This window comes from Myotis daubentonii, chromosome 19 (assembly GCF_963259705.1).
Source record: "Myotis daubentonii chromosome 19, mMyoDau2.1, whole genome shotgun sequence".
Lineage (NCBI taxonomy): Eukaryota > Metazoa > Chordata > Mammalia > Chiroptera > Vespertilionidae > Myotis > Myotis daubentonii.
The window spans coordinates 10056315-10075321 of NC_081858.1; the positions used below are offsets into that span (position 1 = coordinate 10056315).

A 19007-nucleotide genomic window follows, 5' to 3' on the forward strand; every position below is an offset into this window, starting at 1 on the left:
AGGGTCTCTGCAGATTGAACTAAATTAAGGATCTGCGGGCCCTAAATCCAATGACAAGTGTCCTTAAGAGAAGAGTAAGGGCCCTGACCAGTTTGGCTCAGTGGATAGAGCATCAGCCTGTGGACTCAAGGGTCCCAGGTTTAATTCCGGTCAAGGGCATGTACCTGGGTTGCGGGCACATCCCCAGTAGGAGGTGTGCAGGAGGCAGCTGATCAATGTTTCTCTCTCATCGATGTTTCTAACTCTCTATCCCTCTCCCTTCCTCTGTAAAAAATCAATAAAATATATTAAAAAAAAGAGAGAAGAGAGAGCGAGGAGATGGTGACTGGAAGATGGGGGCAGAGACCTGAGTGAGGCAGCTAGAAGCCCAGGACCGCACGGGTGCCGGCAGCCCCAGGATGCTTGCAGACTCAAAAGTATGTTGTTAATGACAGAAGCAGTCCCTCGGCACCACCCCACCCCACCCCACCCCGGGCAGCAGCGCCCTCGTTGCTGCCCTCCCCAGTGCCCTTCCTCACCCTTCGCCTCTGCTGGGAGACGGCGCCAGCCACTGCTTAGTATCTCGCGAGTAACCCCGTGGAGAGAAAGGCCAGTGCTCACCTTGATGGGCTTCTGGACCTTTGTAGCTGAATGCCGAAAGCAGATTTCTTTAAGGAACTTCGAGATGATGCCAACAGCTGTCTTGATCTGAATGTTGACAGTTTTCGTGGGCTGGAGGAAGTCCTTGATGAATTTATCCAGAAGGTGGCCTGGGGTCTCATGGAGCGGTGCTGGCTGGGGGAGGGCGGAAGAACCCTGCTGTGAGCGGCCCCCCGCCAGCGGGTCCCGGGTTTTCTTCCCGTCTCTCCCTCCTGCTCTCCAACCCAGGGATCTTTGCCGTCCTTACTTCTCATAGTGACGCTAGAGGCCCGGTGCACGAAAATTCGTGCCCTCGAGGCTGGGAGGGGGGTCCCTCAGCCCGCCTGTGCCCTCTTGCAGTCCAGGAGCCCTTGGGGAATGTCCAACTGACAGTGCAGGGAGCGGGCCTAAGCCACAGTCTGGCCTCCCTCTGTGGGAGGCGACAGGCAGGGTGAGCGGCCGGCCCCGCCCCCAGCACCCTGCTGCCGCCAGTCACTGCCCCCCCACCGATCGCCAGCCCCTCCCTCTGCCCGCTGGCACCCACCTTGGCTGGCTTGGTACTGCCCGCTCAGCGACCCTGCCCCCCACCAACCGGTCGTTCCGCCATTCCATTGATTTGCATATTGGGCTTTTATCATATAGGATATCCCAGGGACATATTTGAGTTTAGGGGGGTACCCAGAGACAATAATCTCCCCCTAGTTGAGAACTGAATCCTTCTCCCCAGGGGTCCCTCATGCCCCTGTCTCCACACTGTTTCCAGCTGTGGCATCGTCAGTCATGGCCGGTACTCTTCAGCTTCCCCTCCTCCTCTGTCCCTCCCTTCCTTTCCTATTCCCTGTGGCTATGACAGATTTCTGATGATCATACTCATTTCTTTTCCCAGGTTCTATCGGCTTCTGTTAAACACGCGGGGACCCGGGATTGGTTTCCAGGGCTGCCGTGACAAATTACAACTGGGTGGCGTAAAGCGACAGAAGTTCATTCTTTCACAATCTGGAGACTAGAGATCCAAGATGAAAGCATGGACAGGTCATGCTCTCTCTGAAGCCCCCAGGGGAGGCCCTTCCTGGCCTCTTCTAGCTTCTGGTGGCACCAGTCACCCTTGTGCCCCTTGTCTGGTACGCGCATCACTCTCACCCCTGTCTCTGCATGCACATGACCTTCTCCCCTCTGTGTCTGTGTCCCTGTGTGTCTTCTTTTTGTTGTAGTTGTTAATCCTCACCCCTGGATATTTTCCCATTGATTTTTAGAGAGAGTCGGGGTCAGGGGGCGGGGACAGAGAGAGAGAAACATCGATGTGAGAGAGACACATCGATCGGTTGCCTCCCACACGTGCCCCACCAGGACCAGGGATTGAGCTTGCAACCAAGGTACGTGCCCTTGACTGGATTCAAACCTGGGTCTCTTCAGTTGGCAGGCTGACACTCTATCCACTGAGCCAAACTGGCCAGGGCTCTGTGTATCTTCTTATAAGGACACTGGTTATTGGAGTCAGGTCCCATGCGAGTCTAGGTGGCCTCATCTTAACTAATCACACACACACACACACACACACACACACACACACACACACTGTCCCACCAAATGTGGACAGCGTTGAACATTGGGCATCTAGGTGAAGGGCATCTACGTGGAGGGCATTTGGGTGAAGTGCGCTGACCATTTTTGCAACTTTTCTATCCATTTGAAAGTTTTCAGAATAAAATGTTGGGAGAAACATGTTTTAAACAGCTGTCTTAGGAGGCTGGGAGCAAAGACCAGGAGTCAGGTGAAAGTAGGGGGAGGGGTGACCACTCAGAGGGTCCCAATCCTTCTGCATCCAACTAGGGGTTTCCAGTTCATTTACATCTACGTTTATATCCCAGGCCTTTGCTCAACTGGCCCTCAAGTTTCTGTGCAGATAGAAGACAGACTCTGCCTCCCCTCAATTGGGCATAAAGGAGTCCCGTTCTGTGAAATGCGGGATTTCGGTGACTTCTCTGGCCTCACTGATGGGTTTGTGCCCCTCGCCCCGCCCTACGACCCCAAGGAGCGCTTTATGATAAGCTCTGGGAGCGCAGGGGGAATCTGTGTCGATAGATTTGCTTCTCCTTTGGGGAATGGAAGGGGCAAAGTGAATGTCTCGGGTTCAAAGCCGGCCCCTCCTGTCTCCAGCCCCACTTCTTACTCTGGCCCTGCAAACTTGCTCGAACGGTGCTCAGAGCCTGTCCCGGGACCCACAGGGGAGAGAGTCACCCACTACCCTTGGGCTCTGCTCCATTTCATCTGCCACCACCCTCCCACCTGCAGAAATGAACCCAAATCTCTCACCTGCAGGTGCCCCCCCCCTTTGCTTTGTGTTCAATCTGTACTTTACCATCATTTGCTCGGAAGGGGAGGCCCCCAATGGCATGTTGTGGATTGAAGTATGTCCCCTCAAAAGATACATTGAAGTCCTAATCGATGAATGTGAACTTATCTGGATATAGGGTCTTTGCAAGAGGCAGTTGAGTTAGATGAGGTCATTCGAGTGGGCCCTAATCCAATACGCCCTGGGTCCTAATAAGAAGAGGAGAGAGGTGCCAAGACCGAAGCATGGAGGGGAAGATCTTGTGAAGACACAGAGGGGAGGGCCATGAGACCATGGAGCAGAGATGGGAGTGATGCTGCCACAAGCCAAGGATTGCTGGCAACCCCCGAGTCCGGGAGAGGCATGGAAGAATCCTCCCCTAGAGGCTTCAGAGGGAGCACAGCCCTGCCAACACCGTGAGCTTGGACTTCGAGTCTTCAGGACTGCGACAGCAAACATCTCTGCTGCTGTAAGCCGCCCAGGGCTCAGGCTTTGTGACAGCAGCCCGAGGGCACCGACGCATGGTGATCTGGAGGAAGACTGCAGCCGGGTGCCGGGGGGAGGAGGGCCCTCCCTGAAGCATGACAGGGGCTCTGTTTGGAACGCCCTCTCACCAGAACATTCCAAGATGGTCCAGGTGACCCTCTCAGGCTGAGAGACAATAACCAGTTTTGAGCTTCTGCTTTTAGCAGTCGCCAGCACGTCTCATCGTTGCTCATCATATTGGTGGGGTCAGTTGGATCCAAGATGACTGTCCTATGAATTCCATTAGATTATATATATTAAAAAAAAATCAGTTGGGCTGCTTGCGGGAAGAGAAATCAGTTTTAGGGAGAGAGGCCTAGACTGGGCTTCTGGTAACTCCTGTGGTTTCTCTCAATTGCTGAGGTGCTTTGCGTCCAGCCTCTCTGGTCCTGTGCTCTCTGGTTGACAGAGAGAGGCGTTCTATTAATCTATATATATAAAAACCTAAGCCACCATTACAACCAGTCGACTGGTCAGTATGACAACGCACTGACCACTAGGGGGCAGACACTCAATGCAGGAGCTGCCGCCTGGTGGTTAGTGCACTACCACAGCCAACCTCCCGTGAACAGCAACCTCCCGCAGTCTCTTCCTCCAGCTGGCTGGTCCTGATTGGCTCTGATCAGCCCCAATTGGCCCTGATCGCTGGCCAGGCCCAGGGACCCCACCTGTGCACGAATTTGTGCACCAGGCCTCTAGTAATGTAATAAGATGGCCTTTTCCTGCGGACCTTTCTTCTCTCTTAGCCTCTTCCTTCCGTAAAGGGTTTGTCTGGGGCACAAAATGTGATGATGGTTTGTAGTGTGAATGAAAGCATGGGTCAGGGTTCCTCCCTCAGACCTCTTCTCACTCCCTGCCCAGTGCTGCTGGCATCTGTGTGGCACACCGCTGGCTGGAAAGGACAGGGGTGAGCGCTCATTCTAAAGGGGCACAGTCTGGCATGCAGATGGAGAAGGAAAGAGAACGGGCCACGGAAGTTGGTACCTTGATGATCGGATCTGGTTCAGCATGACGTTCCGGACGGTCTCATCCTCAAAGTTGTAGTTGACTGTCCAATAGACACACAGCTGCTCCCGCTGCTCGATGAGCTCTAGGACAGTTCTGAGGCCTTGAACTACGTCAAAGTCTTCCTCTCTACACCCCTCTTCCCAGGCATAGACGGTGAGCAGCTCTAGAGCATACGAGGGTGGCAGGGATTGATCCCCCCACAGTTTCTGGCACTGCGGGAGAAGAATGGGGCAGCAGCTAACTTAGAGACCCAGTTCTTCCCATGGCAGGGCTCTGAAGTCAAGAAACCAGCTCTGCCGGTGTGGCTCAGTGGTTGAAAGTCGACCCCGTGAATCAGGAGGTCATGGTTCAATTTCCGGTCAGGGCACAGACCCTGGTTTCAGGCTCGGTCACTGGGCGGGGTGTGTGCAGGAAGCATCCAATTGGTGTTTCTCTCTCTCTCCCTCTCCCTTCCTTTCTCTCTAAAATCAATAGAAACATATTTAAAAAATAAATCTTAAGTCAAACCATTGTAAGTCAAGGCCTATCTGTATTTGTCAGTATTTCCTAAAGTTAAATATGTACCTATTCCTCATTGTGGACACACACATGCATACATATATGCCATGTGTATATGTATATGCACACACATATGTTTTCATATACATATACTTTATAACCCAACAGTTCCATGCCTGCATATTTACTCAAGAAAAAGGAGTGCTTGCCAAGCCGATGTGGCTCAGTGGTTGAGCATTGACCTATGAACCAAGAGGTTCAATTCCTGGTCAGGGCACAAGCCTGGGCTGTGGGCTCAATCCCCAGTAGGGGGCATGCAGGATGCAGCTGATCAATGATTCTCTCTTATTATTGATGTTTCTAGCTCTCCTTCTCCCCTCCTCCCTGAAATCAATAAAAGAAAATGTATATTTTAAAGAGGAGCCTGAAATTTACAAAAACACATGCAGGGAATACCCATAGTCACATAATTCATACTAGCCCCAATATGGGAACGACCCAAATGTCCGTCAGTAGAGGAGTGGGTCAATGTGTGGATAGTAACACAATGGAATATTACAAAACAATGAAGAAATGACAACCACGTGCACCAACATGGACAAATCTCTCAGACAGAACGTTGAACAGAAGACAGCAGACACAACGTACATACAGTCAGACTCCATTCATGTCAAGTTGAAAAGCAAGCAAAACGAATTTGTGGCGACAGCTATTAGGATAGCGGGCTGTTTGGGGGAGTGTTCACTGGAAGTGGGCTTGAGGCCACTCCGAGTTTTGCTTAAAACAATATAAAACGCACCGAGCTGAATACCTAAGATTGTTGTCCTTTACTGGACAGCAAGTTATTGTGACCCAAAGGAAGTGGATGGCAGCCAGAGGAAATGCGAGATGAAACTGACCTGTCGATGCCAGGCCTTTACCAAGAGGATCAAATCCTTTAGCTTCCTGGGATGGTTGTTAAAAAAATCCTCCTGGAGTTTTGTGAAGCAGACGGAGAATTCACCGGGGCTGGCTTTTGTCTGGTCCAAGGCTCTTTTGAGGTCTCGATAGGTCGAGGGGCTGGGCTTGCCGCTCAAGTCTGGCAGGAAAGAGAAAAAGGACTTTGAAGGTTGGGTGTGGTTTGGTAGCAAACTGCCTCCTCTGTCAGAGGCCAGGTCTGTTTGCTTAAACGGTGCGGGGTGGCTGGCCCTGCTCGGTGACAAATGAAGTCTAAAAGGACCATCATGCAAATGCTATGGCGCTGGCTGAAGACAAGACCAGTGAGAGCAAACAGAGGAAAGGAGAACCGATTGTAAATGAAAAAAGAAGGAGTTCCAAATGAGTGGGGAAAAGACGGTTTCTTTGAAAAATGGTATTGGCCTACACCTGGAAGAAAATGAAGTTTATATATCACATACAGTATATCCCGCTAGTGAGCCCATCAGTGAGCGCTCCAGTTCAGGGTCAAGGGTACAGGCACCTTGAGGAGGCAGGTGCAGGCAGAGCCCCGGAGGCTGGGATGGCTGCCAGGTGGCAGGTGCCCTCCCCGTAGCACTGAGCCTGTGAGGTAGGCGATGCAGGGCAGTGGCTCTCAGACTGGGGTGCCAACCAGAATCCTGCTGCACAGCTAATAGGAACACAGGCCCAGGAGCCTCCTGTGTGAATGAGGCAGATAAGTGGATTAAACAACTGTGGTACATCTACACAATGGAGTACTATGCTGCTATAAAAAAGGAGGAACTTTTACCACTTGCAACAGCATGGATGGAATTGGAGAGCATTATGCTAAGTGAAATAAGCCAGTCGGAGAAAGATAAATACCACATGATCTCACTCATTTGTGGGATATAATGATCAACATAATTTGATGAACAAGAATAGATCCAGAGACAAATGCAGGGGAGGGGGGATTAGAGAGCAACCAAAGGACTTGTAGGCATGCATATTAGCATAGCCAATGGACACGGACACTGGGGCGGTGGGGGCTTGCCCGGGGTGGGAATGGCTTGTGGGGGGCGGGGGGTCGTCAAGTGGGGAAAAAGGAGACATATGTAAAACTTTAGTCAATAAATAAATTTTTTTAAAAAAGTGAATGAGGAGCCCCAACTGGTTTTGCTCAGTGGATAGAGCGTCGGTTTGCGACCAAAGGGTCCTGGGTTTGATTCCAGTCAAGGGCACGTACCTTGGTTGCAGGCTCCTCTCCAGCCCAGGCCCTGGTCAGGGCTCGTGCAGGAGGCAATTAATCAATGTGTTTCTCTCACATCGAAGTTTCTCTCTGTCTCTTCCCCTTCCCTACCACCCTCCCTAAAAATCAATGGAAAAATATCCTCGGGTGAGGATTAACAACCACAACAAAAAGCCAATGAGGAGATGGGAAGTCCCAGAGAAGAGAGAAAGCCAGGGTAGGAGGGGCTTCCTCTCTTGAAGGCCTCCACTTCGGAAAGCACCAAAGGTACCTATCCACCATCCCTCTCTTTGACTTTGCTCTCTCAACACACCCCTTATGACCCACCCCACCCCCACATACCCCGGAGGGCTCACCCAGAGCATCGAAGGCGGGCAGCACGTCAAAAGTGACGCTCTGCCATCGTGTGGACAGCCGGATGGTGAGGCCAACATAGGACCTCTGCATCTCCATCTTGACTGTCAGCTTCCTTTCGAGCTGACAAGCTCTCAGCCGCTCCCAGATTTTGTCGAGGATTTCACGTTGGTTTTCCTTCTGATCCTGGAATTTTTCAAGGTCACTGATGAAGATGACAAGGGTACCATCGGAGTTGCCCTTTAAGACCGTTTTCCGGCCGTAGGAGCCACCCTGCCAGCAACAGAGAAGCAGGTGTGAGAGTCTGGACCCTCTGGGGGTCACGGCACTCCCCAGGGGGCAGTAGTATTTCTTAACTTGAGAAAAAGCCCCAAATGTTACCATAGTCTTAAAGTTGAGACGCAGGCGTCCATGGGTCCCCCCAAAGACCAGGGTGCCCATAGCAATATTTTTCATACTAGCCCCAACCTGGAGGAAACACATGTGGATAAATGCGGTGTATCCACGCAGTGGAATCCTGTACAGCAGTGAAATGGCAAACATCACCTGCCCACACGACAGACATTTCCTGAACAGGGTGGGTCAAAGAGACCATACACGAAAGCCACACAGGGCGTGGACTCATTTATCCAGGGTGACCAACGGGTCCGGTGTACCCAGTGTTAGCGTCGAAAGACCCACGTCCCAGAAAACCCCTCGGCCCCAGGCAAACTGGGATGCGTGGCCACCTTACATGTAGACGAAGTTAAAAACTGGCAAAATGATTTCTGCCGTCAGGAGGCAGGAGGGCGCTGCCCTGGGTGAGGGCGATGACAGGACAGGGAGTGCAGGGGCCCTCGGGGGCTGGGAATGTTTATTTATTTATTTTTTAAATATATTTCTTTATTGATTTCAGAGAGGAAGGGAGAAGGAGAGAGAGAAACATCAATGATGAGAGAGAATCATTGATTGGCTGCCTCCTGCACGCCCCGCACTGGGGACCAAGCCCACAACCCAGGCATGTGCCCCTGGCCAGAATCGAACCCGGGACCCTTCAATCCGCAGGCTGGCGCTCTATCCGCTCAGCCAAGCCGGCCAGGGTGGGGCTGGGAATGTTTTGCTTCTCGAGCCGGGTGTAGGTTACACATCTCCGCTGTTCGTGGCGATCCAAACAGGCTGCATACTTAGCTCTGTGCGTTTATTTTTTTGTACGTTTATTTTAATTAGAATAAGTTAATTAATATCGAGAGGCAGGATGGTGCTATTAAATAACTCCCAGCTATTGAATAACTTCCCTGTGCCTCAGTTTCCTTCTCTGGGCCAAGGCAGGAGACACCAGTATCCAAGTGTCTTTCCTGCTGGGGCTAGTGGGTGTGTGTGACGGCAGAGGCGGCAGAGGCGAGGTAGCACGCGGCTGCAGAGAAGCGAGTCTCCAGCGCCGGAGAGCATGGCGGTGGGAGTGGGGCTCTCCACCCCCCTCCCTACCCTAGAGTCCTGGCACCTTCCCAGCACCCTTTCCTCCCCGAAGGCCCAGGATCTTTAGCCTCAGCCCTGGGGTTTGTGCCCATAGCACCAACCATTTCTAACTGACGAGAGCTCCCAGCCCCCACTTGCTGGAAATGCCACCACCGAGCAACTTTGGGGTAGTTTCACCGAAGTCCTTTAGCCTCAGTTTACTGCTCTGTAAATAAGAAGGATAGAACAATAGCAGGGAGTAATCACAGCTAATTTACTGAACATGAACCATGTACCAGGCCTTGTACTAAGAACGTTATATGCTCAAGCCTCACAACACTTTCAGATGGGTATTAGTCCTCTCCCATTTTATAGATTCGGAGACTGAAGCACAGAGAGGTTAAGCAATCTACCCCAGGTCACACAGTAATAAGGGGCAGAGCGGACTTCAGAGTCTGTGCTCCTAAACTCTAAACTATATCCCATCCTCTCTCCGAGGGTGGGGCGGGCAGGATGATGGATGGTGCCCCCAGGGCCTGGCATACAGTAGGTGCTCAGCACCAAGTCACTCTGACTTCCGATAACCAGGAGCCCCGACCCCCGGCCCTCCACTCACTTTGGCGACATCTATCACCGTGGGAGGCTCCGTGGCTTCCTGCAGGGTGGCACAGATGGTGTCCACGGCCTCATCGATCTGTCTCTGACAGTCTGCAGTCGGCCTCAGTGAGGTCTGGATATACTCATCCAGTTTCTGAGCAGGTACCGAGTACACCGTTTCTGGGCAGGCGCCGGACAGCCAGGATAGCCAGTTGCCCATTGCTGCGGATAGCCAGTTGCTCATTGCTGCTGCTGGCTGCCTGCCTGCCGGGGCGACAGCTCACGGCAGAGCAGGAGGCAGAGGAGGGAGAGGATCTCTGGGCTGAGAGCTTGGAAGCTGGAAAGAGCCAGGAAACCGAAACTGACCAGCATTCTTAGCTGACTTCCTCAATCCAGAGCTCTGCCCGCCCCTCAGCTCAACCTGCCTCTCAGCTGCTCCCGGGAGGCGTCCTCCTGGAGAAACGCGCAGCTGCTGGAGCTGGACACGCGCCAGACCTGCGCCCTTGAGCACGCCGCCTGCCTCTTTGAGCCTCGACTCCCCGCTTTGTAAAATGGGGACAGCAGTGGCGTCTCTCTTATTGGGCGAATGCAGGAATAAAATAGTACCTGCCAAGCGCTTAGCACAGGCCCGGCCAGGTCGCCACTGCTATAGAAGTGTTTGCTAAGCAAATACAATTTTTTAGTGGCAGAGTTCTTCCTTGAAGCCCCTTTCTCCTTCTTCCTGTTCCCAGGGACCTGAGAAGTCAGACTCCGTGAGAGCAGCAAGGAGAGAGACTCAGAGAGGTGACGGACTTGCTCGGGGACACACAGCGAGACGAGGGCTGAGCTGGGCTCAGCGTGCTGGGTGGGTGGGAGCGTCCGTGGGCCCAGTTCCGCAGCATCCGTGGAAACCCGCACGGCCTCCTCAGCCACTTCCCCCACCCACCAAGGACGGAAACAAGCTCAGAGAAGCACACGGGTCGGAGGGGAGACAGATGTGCAACTCCCGCCCGGAGCTATGAAAACGAAACTCCACAGAAGCAGACATCCCCAAGGTGTGGGTTCTTCACCCCCACGGCAGTCCCTCTCTGCCACGAGGATTCATTTCATACGTCGACTTGGCTGGGCCAAGGTACCCAAATATTTGGTCAAACATTGTTCTAGATCTTTCTGGGAAGGTACTTTGAAGATGAGACTGACATTTAGACCAGTGGACTTCGAATAAAGCGACTACACTCTAGCTGTCATGTGGGTGGGCCTCGTGTAATCAGTTGAGGGCCTGTATGTAAAAGACTGACTTCTCTCAAGGAATGGGGGGGGGGGGGATCCCACCAGCAGATGCCTTCAGCCTGGAGCTGCCTCACTCAGCTCCTTCTTGGGTCTCCCTCCTGCCAGCCTGCCTTGCAGAATTTGGACTTGCCAACTTCCACAACAGCACGAGCCAGTTCCTTAAAAGAAATCTCTAGATCTACATCTATCTATCTATCCTATTGGTATTTTTTTTCCTTGTAGAACTTGGACTATTACACCTGTCCATTCAAGGTCCTTCCTTGCCCTCATCTGACTTTCACTGTAACACTTAGAGGTCAGCTGGGCAGGGGTCATAAGGCTCCCTTTTTAGGTAAAAATGTGGAGGCTCAGAGAGGTAGAAACACTTGCCCAAGGTCACACAGCAAGTACATTGTCTGGCTGGGCTCTAACCCCACACCACCTGAGTCCAAAGTGCATGCTTTTTTTCTTTTTTAAAGATTTGATTCTGAAATCATTTGAAATACGAAGAAAATGTGTGAGGCGTGTACAAAGAACTCCCTTTTCTACCCTCACCTGGAATAGTTCACCTTTGCCCTTATTCTGTATGCACGTCTTATCAGCAGTCTCATTACGGAGCCATTTGAGAGCATGTTGCAGATATTATGCCCCTTTGCTCTTTTCTTCAGGTTTTAAAACTTTTTATTTGCATATTAAAAACATTGTGCATTCCAATAATTAAAATCATTTGAACAAAAAAAAAAATGGCACTCTGATTAAACTGCATTTCACAGCCCGCAGGAGCCCTTGGACCAGCTTGGTTTTAACTCTAGATTTCACCCTCGTCCCACCCAGCTCCCTCCTTCACCAACATGCAAGTTGTCTCCCTTCCCCGCCAGCCAGCCAGGCAGGTGGAGCGGCAGGTGCGGCCTTTGTTGTCAGTAGTTCTGATGTGAAAAGGGGCAGCACAGTCACTTCAACTGATCCAACCTCTGTGCATCTTGCAAAGGTAAACAGCTACAGGAAGTCCAACACGCAGGCAATGCTTGTGGAACGTACAGTGCATACGGGCGGCGTGTGCCTCATTACGATTCGCCTGCTTGCTTCTCCGGTTCAATCGTTTCTTTTGAAGGCAGTGGATTTTTCTCTTGCGTTTCTGTCCTCTTCAGTTTCGGCTTACCGACTTTCTCAATCTCAGCCATATCGGGTTTGTCAGACACGGTCGCAGAGGAAGCCGAGCGAGGTGCGCGGACAAGAGAAGTCGATCTGCTCACGGCCGGCCGCCGAGGCTGCTCTTTTTAAAAATCTTCGGTTTTTTGAGATTTAGGTTCACAGCAAAATTGGGCAGAAGGCCTAGCGAAGTCCTATGTACTCCCTGCCCCCACACATGCACAGCCTCCCGACCAAGGTGGGGCATTTGTTACAAGCGATGACTCTACGTGGACACATCATAATCACCCAGACCCTTCCCTCTGAAATCCTTCCATCTGTGTCCCCTAAGAACCAGGCTGCTTCCTCTCCGCCCCCTGGGCCTCCCCTCCGGGAGGGACCACGCCCTCACCCTCTCAATAGACATCCCTGGTGCCTGGCCCCAGGCCTGGTCCTCCACTCCTCCCTGTGCTGCCCGGCGTGGGAGGCCAGATGCTCACTTCTCAGACCCCCCTGTAGCCAGATCCTGGCCGTAATTTTGTTTATTTTAAAGGAGAGACACAGAAGCACCCCCTGCAGCCCTGGTGGCCCAGTCTTGGGGGATGTGTGTGGCTGTGGGAGTCCACGTCCTGGTCTGGACCCCAGCTTTGTGGGGGAGGCGGTGGGCAGAGCAGCAGCGTCCTCTGATCCAGCCGCGGTGGTCCAATAACGAAACTAGCATCCAGGTGGCCCCAGCCTCCTCCCGCCGGTCCAGGGTTGGACGGAATCCCTTTCCACTTCCGATTCCGGAGTGCTTTCTGTTTTCCGTGCTGGTCCTGGACTGAGAGGGACACCGTGACTGCACTGGAGGTCAGGCGTGCCCCCTGCATGCGCCGGGTGGGTTTGCTCTGGAGGCAGAGGCAGCTGGCACTGTCACTAGGGCACTGGCTCACATGTAGGCTCTGGGGATGGAGGATCCCATTGGTGGCATTGTAGCAGGGCAGAAAAAAGACAGGAACTTGTTAAAAAAAAAACAGAAAGGAAGTATGGCATGGCATTAAGATGTGTAAACTGGGGGGAGGAGCGAAACGGGACCAAAAGGAGGCCTCCGGTGAAGTGTCCAAGGACAGGGACCGCATGGCATGCATGTCCCACTCCCTCTGTCTGTGTCTGTGGCAGACATAAGCAGCCGATCATGGCACGCGGTCCTTCTAGCAGCTGAGCTCAGAAAGCTTCTCCATAGCCCAGACAGGTACAGACTGTAGGTCTCTGAGCACTTCCTCCTGTACGCAGGCCAGACATTGCTAATCCATCACGGCACTCGTGCCACTACTTTTCTCTAGCGCATCCATGGCAGACATCACTAATCGATTAGGTCACTCCTCGCGGCTAGGCATCCATTCTTCAAAATCCTTTAACACACAGGGCTCCGGACAGCCACAACCAACTGAGTGTGGCCGACAAATGAGATGAAACGCTACCATCCCTGTGAAAAGTTCTTAGATTAGGGAAGGAGGCGCAGCCACTGGGAGGTCAGAGATGAGTGTCAGGAGGACGGATGTGAGCTGGTGTGGATGGGGAGAGAGAAGTCGGGGAGGAAGAGGAGGAGGACATTCCCGGCAGGGACAGATGCAGCTGAGACCAGAGCGTCACGAGGGTGACGAGGAAGCTGGGAACCCAGGAAGGTGCCCGCCCATGCAGGCTGGACTCCAGCGTGTAGGCCGCGGAGGCAGGGCAGTGTTTGAGTGCAGTGCCCACTGGATACAAGGGGAGATTCAATGGGCTGGGTGAGCAGAGTGGACTGCGGGGAAGAGAGCTGAGTGGGAGGCAAGGATGTCCGCTGGGAGGCTGGACTGAATCAATCTCTCTCCCTCTCTCTCTCTCTCTCTCTCTCTCTCTCTCTCTCTCAATACGCGCGCACGCACACAGACACACACACACACACACACATCTGGCATGTGACCCTGAGTCTCCCCACGTGGAGGGCTGGTGTCCATCTGTCCATCTGGCAGGACCACTGATTTTCTGGGCTTCACACAGCGGCCTGGGAAAGATGACAGAATATGTGGTTACCTCTAACCTTCCTAAAGAAGCTGAGTATGTGACAATGGGAACAGACAGGACATGCGGGGGCACGTCTGGGCCATGGCTGGGCCCTGCCCCTTTGGGGGGAATCATGCCCCTCTCCCAACCTCACTGCCCCCCAACAAAGATGCTCCCTGCTGTACCCCAGGTCTCTCACCCTCACTGGCCACGGCTGGATGGGGGTGCCATCTCTGCCTATGCAGCACAGGGAGGATATGCAGGCCTGAGCTTCCTTGGCCAGCAGGTCCCAGCGGGCATTGGGGCCCAGGTTGCCTGTCGGGTCTGCCGGATCCAGGATGATGGGCCTGCAATTCCCACCCAAGGTCAGTCCTCTTCCAGGCAACATCTGGGTATCGACCTGCGGGATTGCTTGAACTATTCTCCCCCTCACCCAACACTTTGCAGGGGGCAGGGGCAGGGCTCAGAGACTCCTCTGGGCTCCAGGCACACACTTGAGGGCAGATTGGAGAAGACGCTACACACGAGCCCCTTCTGCCTGCTATATCCAGGACGGACATTACTAATCAATCTCAGAGCTCAGGCCATGCTTGCCCCACCTGCATGGAAAGCAGGCATTGTTACTCAACCACAGCACTGGTTCCATCATGCTCCCCCATCCATGGCCACTAACTGATGAGATCACCCTTTTCAGTGGAGCCCATTCACAACCTCAGGGTCCTTATCAACACATCACTCTACGTAGCCATTACCCACTGACTGGAAATACATCACCAAGTTGTGAAAGCGTCTTTGTTATCTCTGTAGCATTGCAGAGGCGGGCAAAATCCCACAGAATGGGGCAGCTTATGTTACCTGGGGGTTCGCAGGCAGGGTGGCCAGATTTAGCAAACACATATAGAAGATGCCCAGTTAAATTTGAGCTCCAGATAAACAATGAATACAGGTGTGTGTTTTTTGTTTGTTTGTGTGATAAAAATTTTAAATATGTTTTTATTGATCTCAGAGAGGAAGGGAGAGGGAGAGAGAGAGAAATCAAAACATCAAGGATGAGAGAGAATCATCGATCGGCTGCCTACTGCACCCCCCACACTGGGGATCGAGCCCGCAACCCGGGCATGTGCCCTAACTGGGAATCGAACCGTGACCTCTTGGCTTATAGGTCAACGCTCAACCACTGAGCCGCTCTGCGAGGCAAGGGTGTTGGTTTTCTTAAGCATAAGTATATCCCAATGACTACCTGGGCTATTCTTACACTAAAAAGTTCTTCATTGTTTATCCAAAATTCCAATTTAACGTGGGGTCTGGCATTTCACCCGCAGCCCCGAGTCTCCCCACGGGGAGGGCTGGAAAGGAGCTCAGTCCTAGAAAGCGGCTTCCCGCCTCTGCTCTGCGCCCTCAGGAGGCGGGGAGAAAGGTGGCCTTGGGTCCGGGACTCCGGGACGTGGGGGTGGGTCCGAACCTGGGCTTGCGAAGCTGCTGCTCCAGGAAATCTCTGACGGTCAGGTCCTCACGGCTGTAGTTGACGGTCCAGTAGACGCAGAGCTGGCGGTACTGGGTGACCAGCTCCAGGACAGTGCGAAAGCCCTCGGCCATGCTGAACTGGGGGTCCTGCCCCCCCTGCTCCCAGGCATACACCGTCAGGAGTTCCAGCCCGTGCTGGGGGGGCAGAGAGCCCTTCCCCTTGGGCATCTTCTTGCACTAAGAAATGAGGAGGAAGACGATGCATCAGTCCATACAGCAGTGAAGAGGAGCCGGCAAACCCTCCCCAAACATTCACAGAGCCCCTGCTATGCCAGATGCCTTGCCTTGCACTGTTCCATCAACTCCTGGGATAGAGGAATGCCAGACCCATTGTACAGGTAAGAAAACTGAGGCCCCGCCGCTAGGAAAAACCTCCACCGACCCAGGGTTCCGGCCAGGGCTGGGCCTGCCTCCTCCCAGGAAAGCGCTCCAGAGGCAGAGCCCAGGGCCACCGGGAGGGGGCGGGGCAGGGAGGGGGGGGGGCGTCCCTGTGCCGAACCTGGCGGTACCAGTGTTTCACCAGTCGGATCAGACTCTTGAGCTTGGTGGGGCGAGCGACGACGAAGTCCCGCTGCAGCTCTGTGAAGCAGGAGGAGTACTCGCCCGGGGTGTTGTAGCTGCGGATGAGGTCCACGTAGACTTGAGGCGGGGGCCTGGAGCCCGGGGCCAGCTGGCCTGGGGACGGGGAGAAGGTGACCCTCACCTCACTGAGGGGGAACACAGATGCGGCGTGACCCAGAGCGGAACCCCTGGTGAGGATCTGACTCCCTTTTCTGCCCCTCACACCCCACCTGCTTACCCACCGTGAAGGGGGCCTCTGCTCAGGGCTAAACTCTCCTCACCGACTCTCTGACTCTAACAAGGGAGAGGCCCCTGCAGGTGACAGAAGTGTAGGCCAGAGCTGGTGTCAGCCTGGTCCCAGCCACTGAAGGCGTCCCTGGTATCCCAGCTCTCGCCCTCTGAACGGAGGAACTGGGCAGATTCAGAGACATCTCGGGACCAATCTTTCCCTTGCTACTTGTTTTGCAAAATGCAGGCACCGGATGCATTGAGATGGTGGGGGGGGGGGGGGGGCGCGGGGGGCGGGGCGGTTGGGTGGGATTTTCTCACTCTGCAAACTCTGCTATCCAGACTCAGAACCGAATAGATACAATGAGATTTGCATCTGTTTTGTTCGGGGATTCCCCGCCCCCCCCCCTCCCGTGCCTGGAAGTGTGCTGGGCACGCAGTAGGTGCACGTATGGATTGGACCGATTGAACGGGTCTGTGGCAGGCGGGGGAGGTGGCACACACATATTCGAAGCTGGGGATGTACTGAGACGCTTTGATGAAGACACTGGGGTTCAAGGTAGAGGAGCCCCCCGTCAAGGTCACCCGGATGTTGATGGAACTGATGGGACCAGAAGCCAGCTCAGGGTCCTTTTCTGCAGACCCTTTGCAGGGAAGCGGTGATAAACATGTACACCAACAGTGCCTACGACTGAGCAGGCGCCCAACCTCTGCCACCGTCCCTGGCGGCGCCGCCTCCGCCTTTCCCTCCTCGGGACGGTGCCCGGCACCTCACCGAGGGCATCAAAGGCCGGCAGCACGTCGAAGTCCACGCTCTGGTCCAGCATCGTCTGGGACGTCAGCGAGAAGCTCAGCACGCGGGGATTCTCCCACTTGGGGAGGTCGAACTTCACCTCGAACTGCCGCGCCCGCTTACACACCTCCAGCTGGGCTCGGATCTCTGAGATGACCTCGGCCCGCATGCTCCCTTGCTCGGTGAACTGGCCGAAGCAGCTGAGGAACACCACCAGGTCGGCATCGGAGCGGCCTCGCAGCGCCGTTCCCTTCGCGGAAGAGCCGCCCTGGGGAGGACATGGCAGGTGGCTGGAGCCCTCAAGTCCTGCTTGATGGCCTCCTGCCCGAGCCGATGGGCTCTGGACTCTGAGTTAGGAACTTGCTGTGTGACCTTGGGCAAGTCACCTAACGTCTCTGTCTCAGATCTTTAATGGGGGGTTAATACAGGGCACAGCTGTGAGGAAGAGAGATGTGCAAGACGTCAGGTGCCGTCCTCCAACTAAGGCAGACTCTCCGCTGCGTCATGTTTGGGGCTGGGAGGGATTTGAGTTTTCCTTCTTTCTTTTTCAGGCCTGTGGCTGGTGATCTTTTAAAAACGACTCAGGCCTGGTTCCTATGTCCCCGAGGATGTGATGTCATTGTCCGGGAGGGGTCTTAGGCATCAGTATCTATTTTAAAAGCCTCCCTGGGATTCTAAGTGAAGCCACAGTTGAGAACCAGTGAGTCGGGCTGCTGTCCGCAGGTGCTATGGAGGAGGAAGCAGGGAGCAGGGAGGGGGAGGTATCTGCCTGGGGTCACACAGCAAGCCCCCAGGCCCAGGCCATGTCACTGGCTGACGCTATGCTGACGCTCTTTCCAGAGTTGACCTGTGTCTCCCGGTGACTCCAATTGTGAACCGAGGTCATATCTGATACAGCAGATCCCGTGACTTTTTGTCAAACCCCCAGCACCCTTCCTCCTGCTGGGACCAGCACTGGGCTTTCTTCGGGGGAATCACTGTTCTTCCACGCTCCACCCAGGAGGGCTGACCCTACCATGTGACCCAGGCTTGGCCAGCCAGCACACGGTGCCTCCCCCGCCCTAGTGACTGGTTAAGGGACACATGGCAAGGCCGATGAAACTCAATTCCCAGACTTCTTTGACTTTTGAGAAGAGAATTCCCCTTTTTAGAAGAGATGCCAAGGACCATCCCATGGACAGGCCCCATCCAAGCAGAAGCAGGCAGAGCCCAAAGCTAGGAAGAAAAGCCGAGCCCTGACGATCCGGCATGGGCTCCTGGATCCAGCTGTGCCTGAAGGCAGCCTATTCCAGGCCGCCCATTCCCATCAGCCAACGCATTCCTTTGTTGCTTCTCTGGAGTTGGCTGCCATGAGCAACCCAAAGGAACCTCTGGGGCTGATATGGGCCCTCCCTGGGCCATCTACCCGTGACCTTGTTCCACTTTCTCTTCCATGTCTGGCCTTGTGCTGGCTGCTGCAGAGCCCACGGAAGTGGGTCAGGCCTGGTCTGGGCTGATATGAGATCACTGGCCTGCAGCCCTGGGCCCACAGCTCCCTGGAGCTCACCTTGACCACCTTGAGCACTTTGATGGGCGAGTTCTGGAAGCAGTTTTCTCTCAGGAAGGAGCAGATGGTGTCAACCGCCTTGTTCACCTGAGCCAGAAACTGGCGGTTGGGCTGGAGGAAGTCACTGATGAACTTGTCGAGGTCCCTGGCTGGGGTCTGGTACAGGAGCGTGGGCTGCAGAGAGAACACAGGTAGGACCAGGTGGAGAAGGACTGCCTGCGAATGCCCAGGCCCCGCCCCTGACTCCCACGATCTCCTATGGCTCCTTTTCTTCTCAACTGGCTGTCAGATGGCAGCATCAGAGGGACCAGAGTTCAAGTTCAGGTTCTACCACCACCACACAGCCTCAGTTTCTCCATCTTTTATAAAAATATTTTTTTATTGATTTCAGAGAGGAAGGGAAAGAGAGAAAGAGAGAAACATCAAG

General features: G+C 54.0%; 2 protein-coding genes across 2 annotated transcripts in view; both read right to left on the bottom strand.

The window, feature by feature from the left end:
- OAS2 (2'-5'-oligoadenylate synthetase 2) overlaps positions 1 to 19007 on the bottom strand; it is a 45176-nt gene that overhangs the window by 12064 nt on the left and 14105 nt on the right. Inside the window, exons 11-22 of the mRNA XM_059677105.1 lie at positions 18581 to 18754; positions 17017 to 17302; positions 15952 to 16127; positions 15391 to 15629; positions 14128 to 14275; positions 12553 to 12793; positions 9550 to 9809; positions 7502 to 7772; positions 5881 to 6059; positions 4460 to 4695; positions 3565 to 3706; positions 601 to 774 (exon numbers count right to left, since the gene is read on the bottom strand). Of these exons, the coding sequence (XP_059533088.1) occupies positions 601 to 774; positions 3565 to 3706; positions 4460 to 4695; positions 5881 to 6059; positions 7502 to 7772; positions 9550 to 9809; positions 12553 to 12793; positions 14128 to 14275; positions 15391 to 15629; positions 15952 to 16127; positions 17017 to 17302; positions 18581 to 18754 (2526 nt within the window). The remainder of the gene's footprint in view (positions 1 to 600; positions 775 to 3564; positions 3707 to 4459; positions 4696 to 5880; positions 6060 to 7501; positions 7773 to 9549; positions 9810 to 12552; positions 12794 to 14127; positions 14276 to 15390; positions 15630 to 15951; positions 16128 to 17016; positions 17303 to 18580; positions 18755 to 19007) is intronic.
- On the bottom strand, positions 11430 to 12051 carry LOC132222015 (thymosin beta-4-like). The gene has a single exon (XM_059676760.1). It carries the CDS (start codon positions 11957 to 11959, stop codon positions 11843 to 11845), a length of 117 nt encoding a protein of 38 aa, XP_059532743.1. The 5' UTR covers positions 11960 to 12051; the 3' UTR covers positions 11430 to 11842.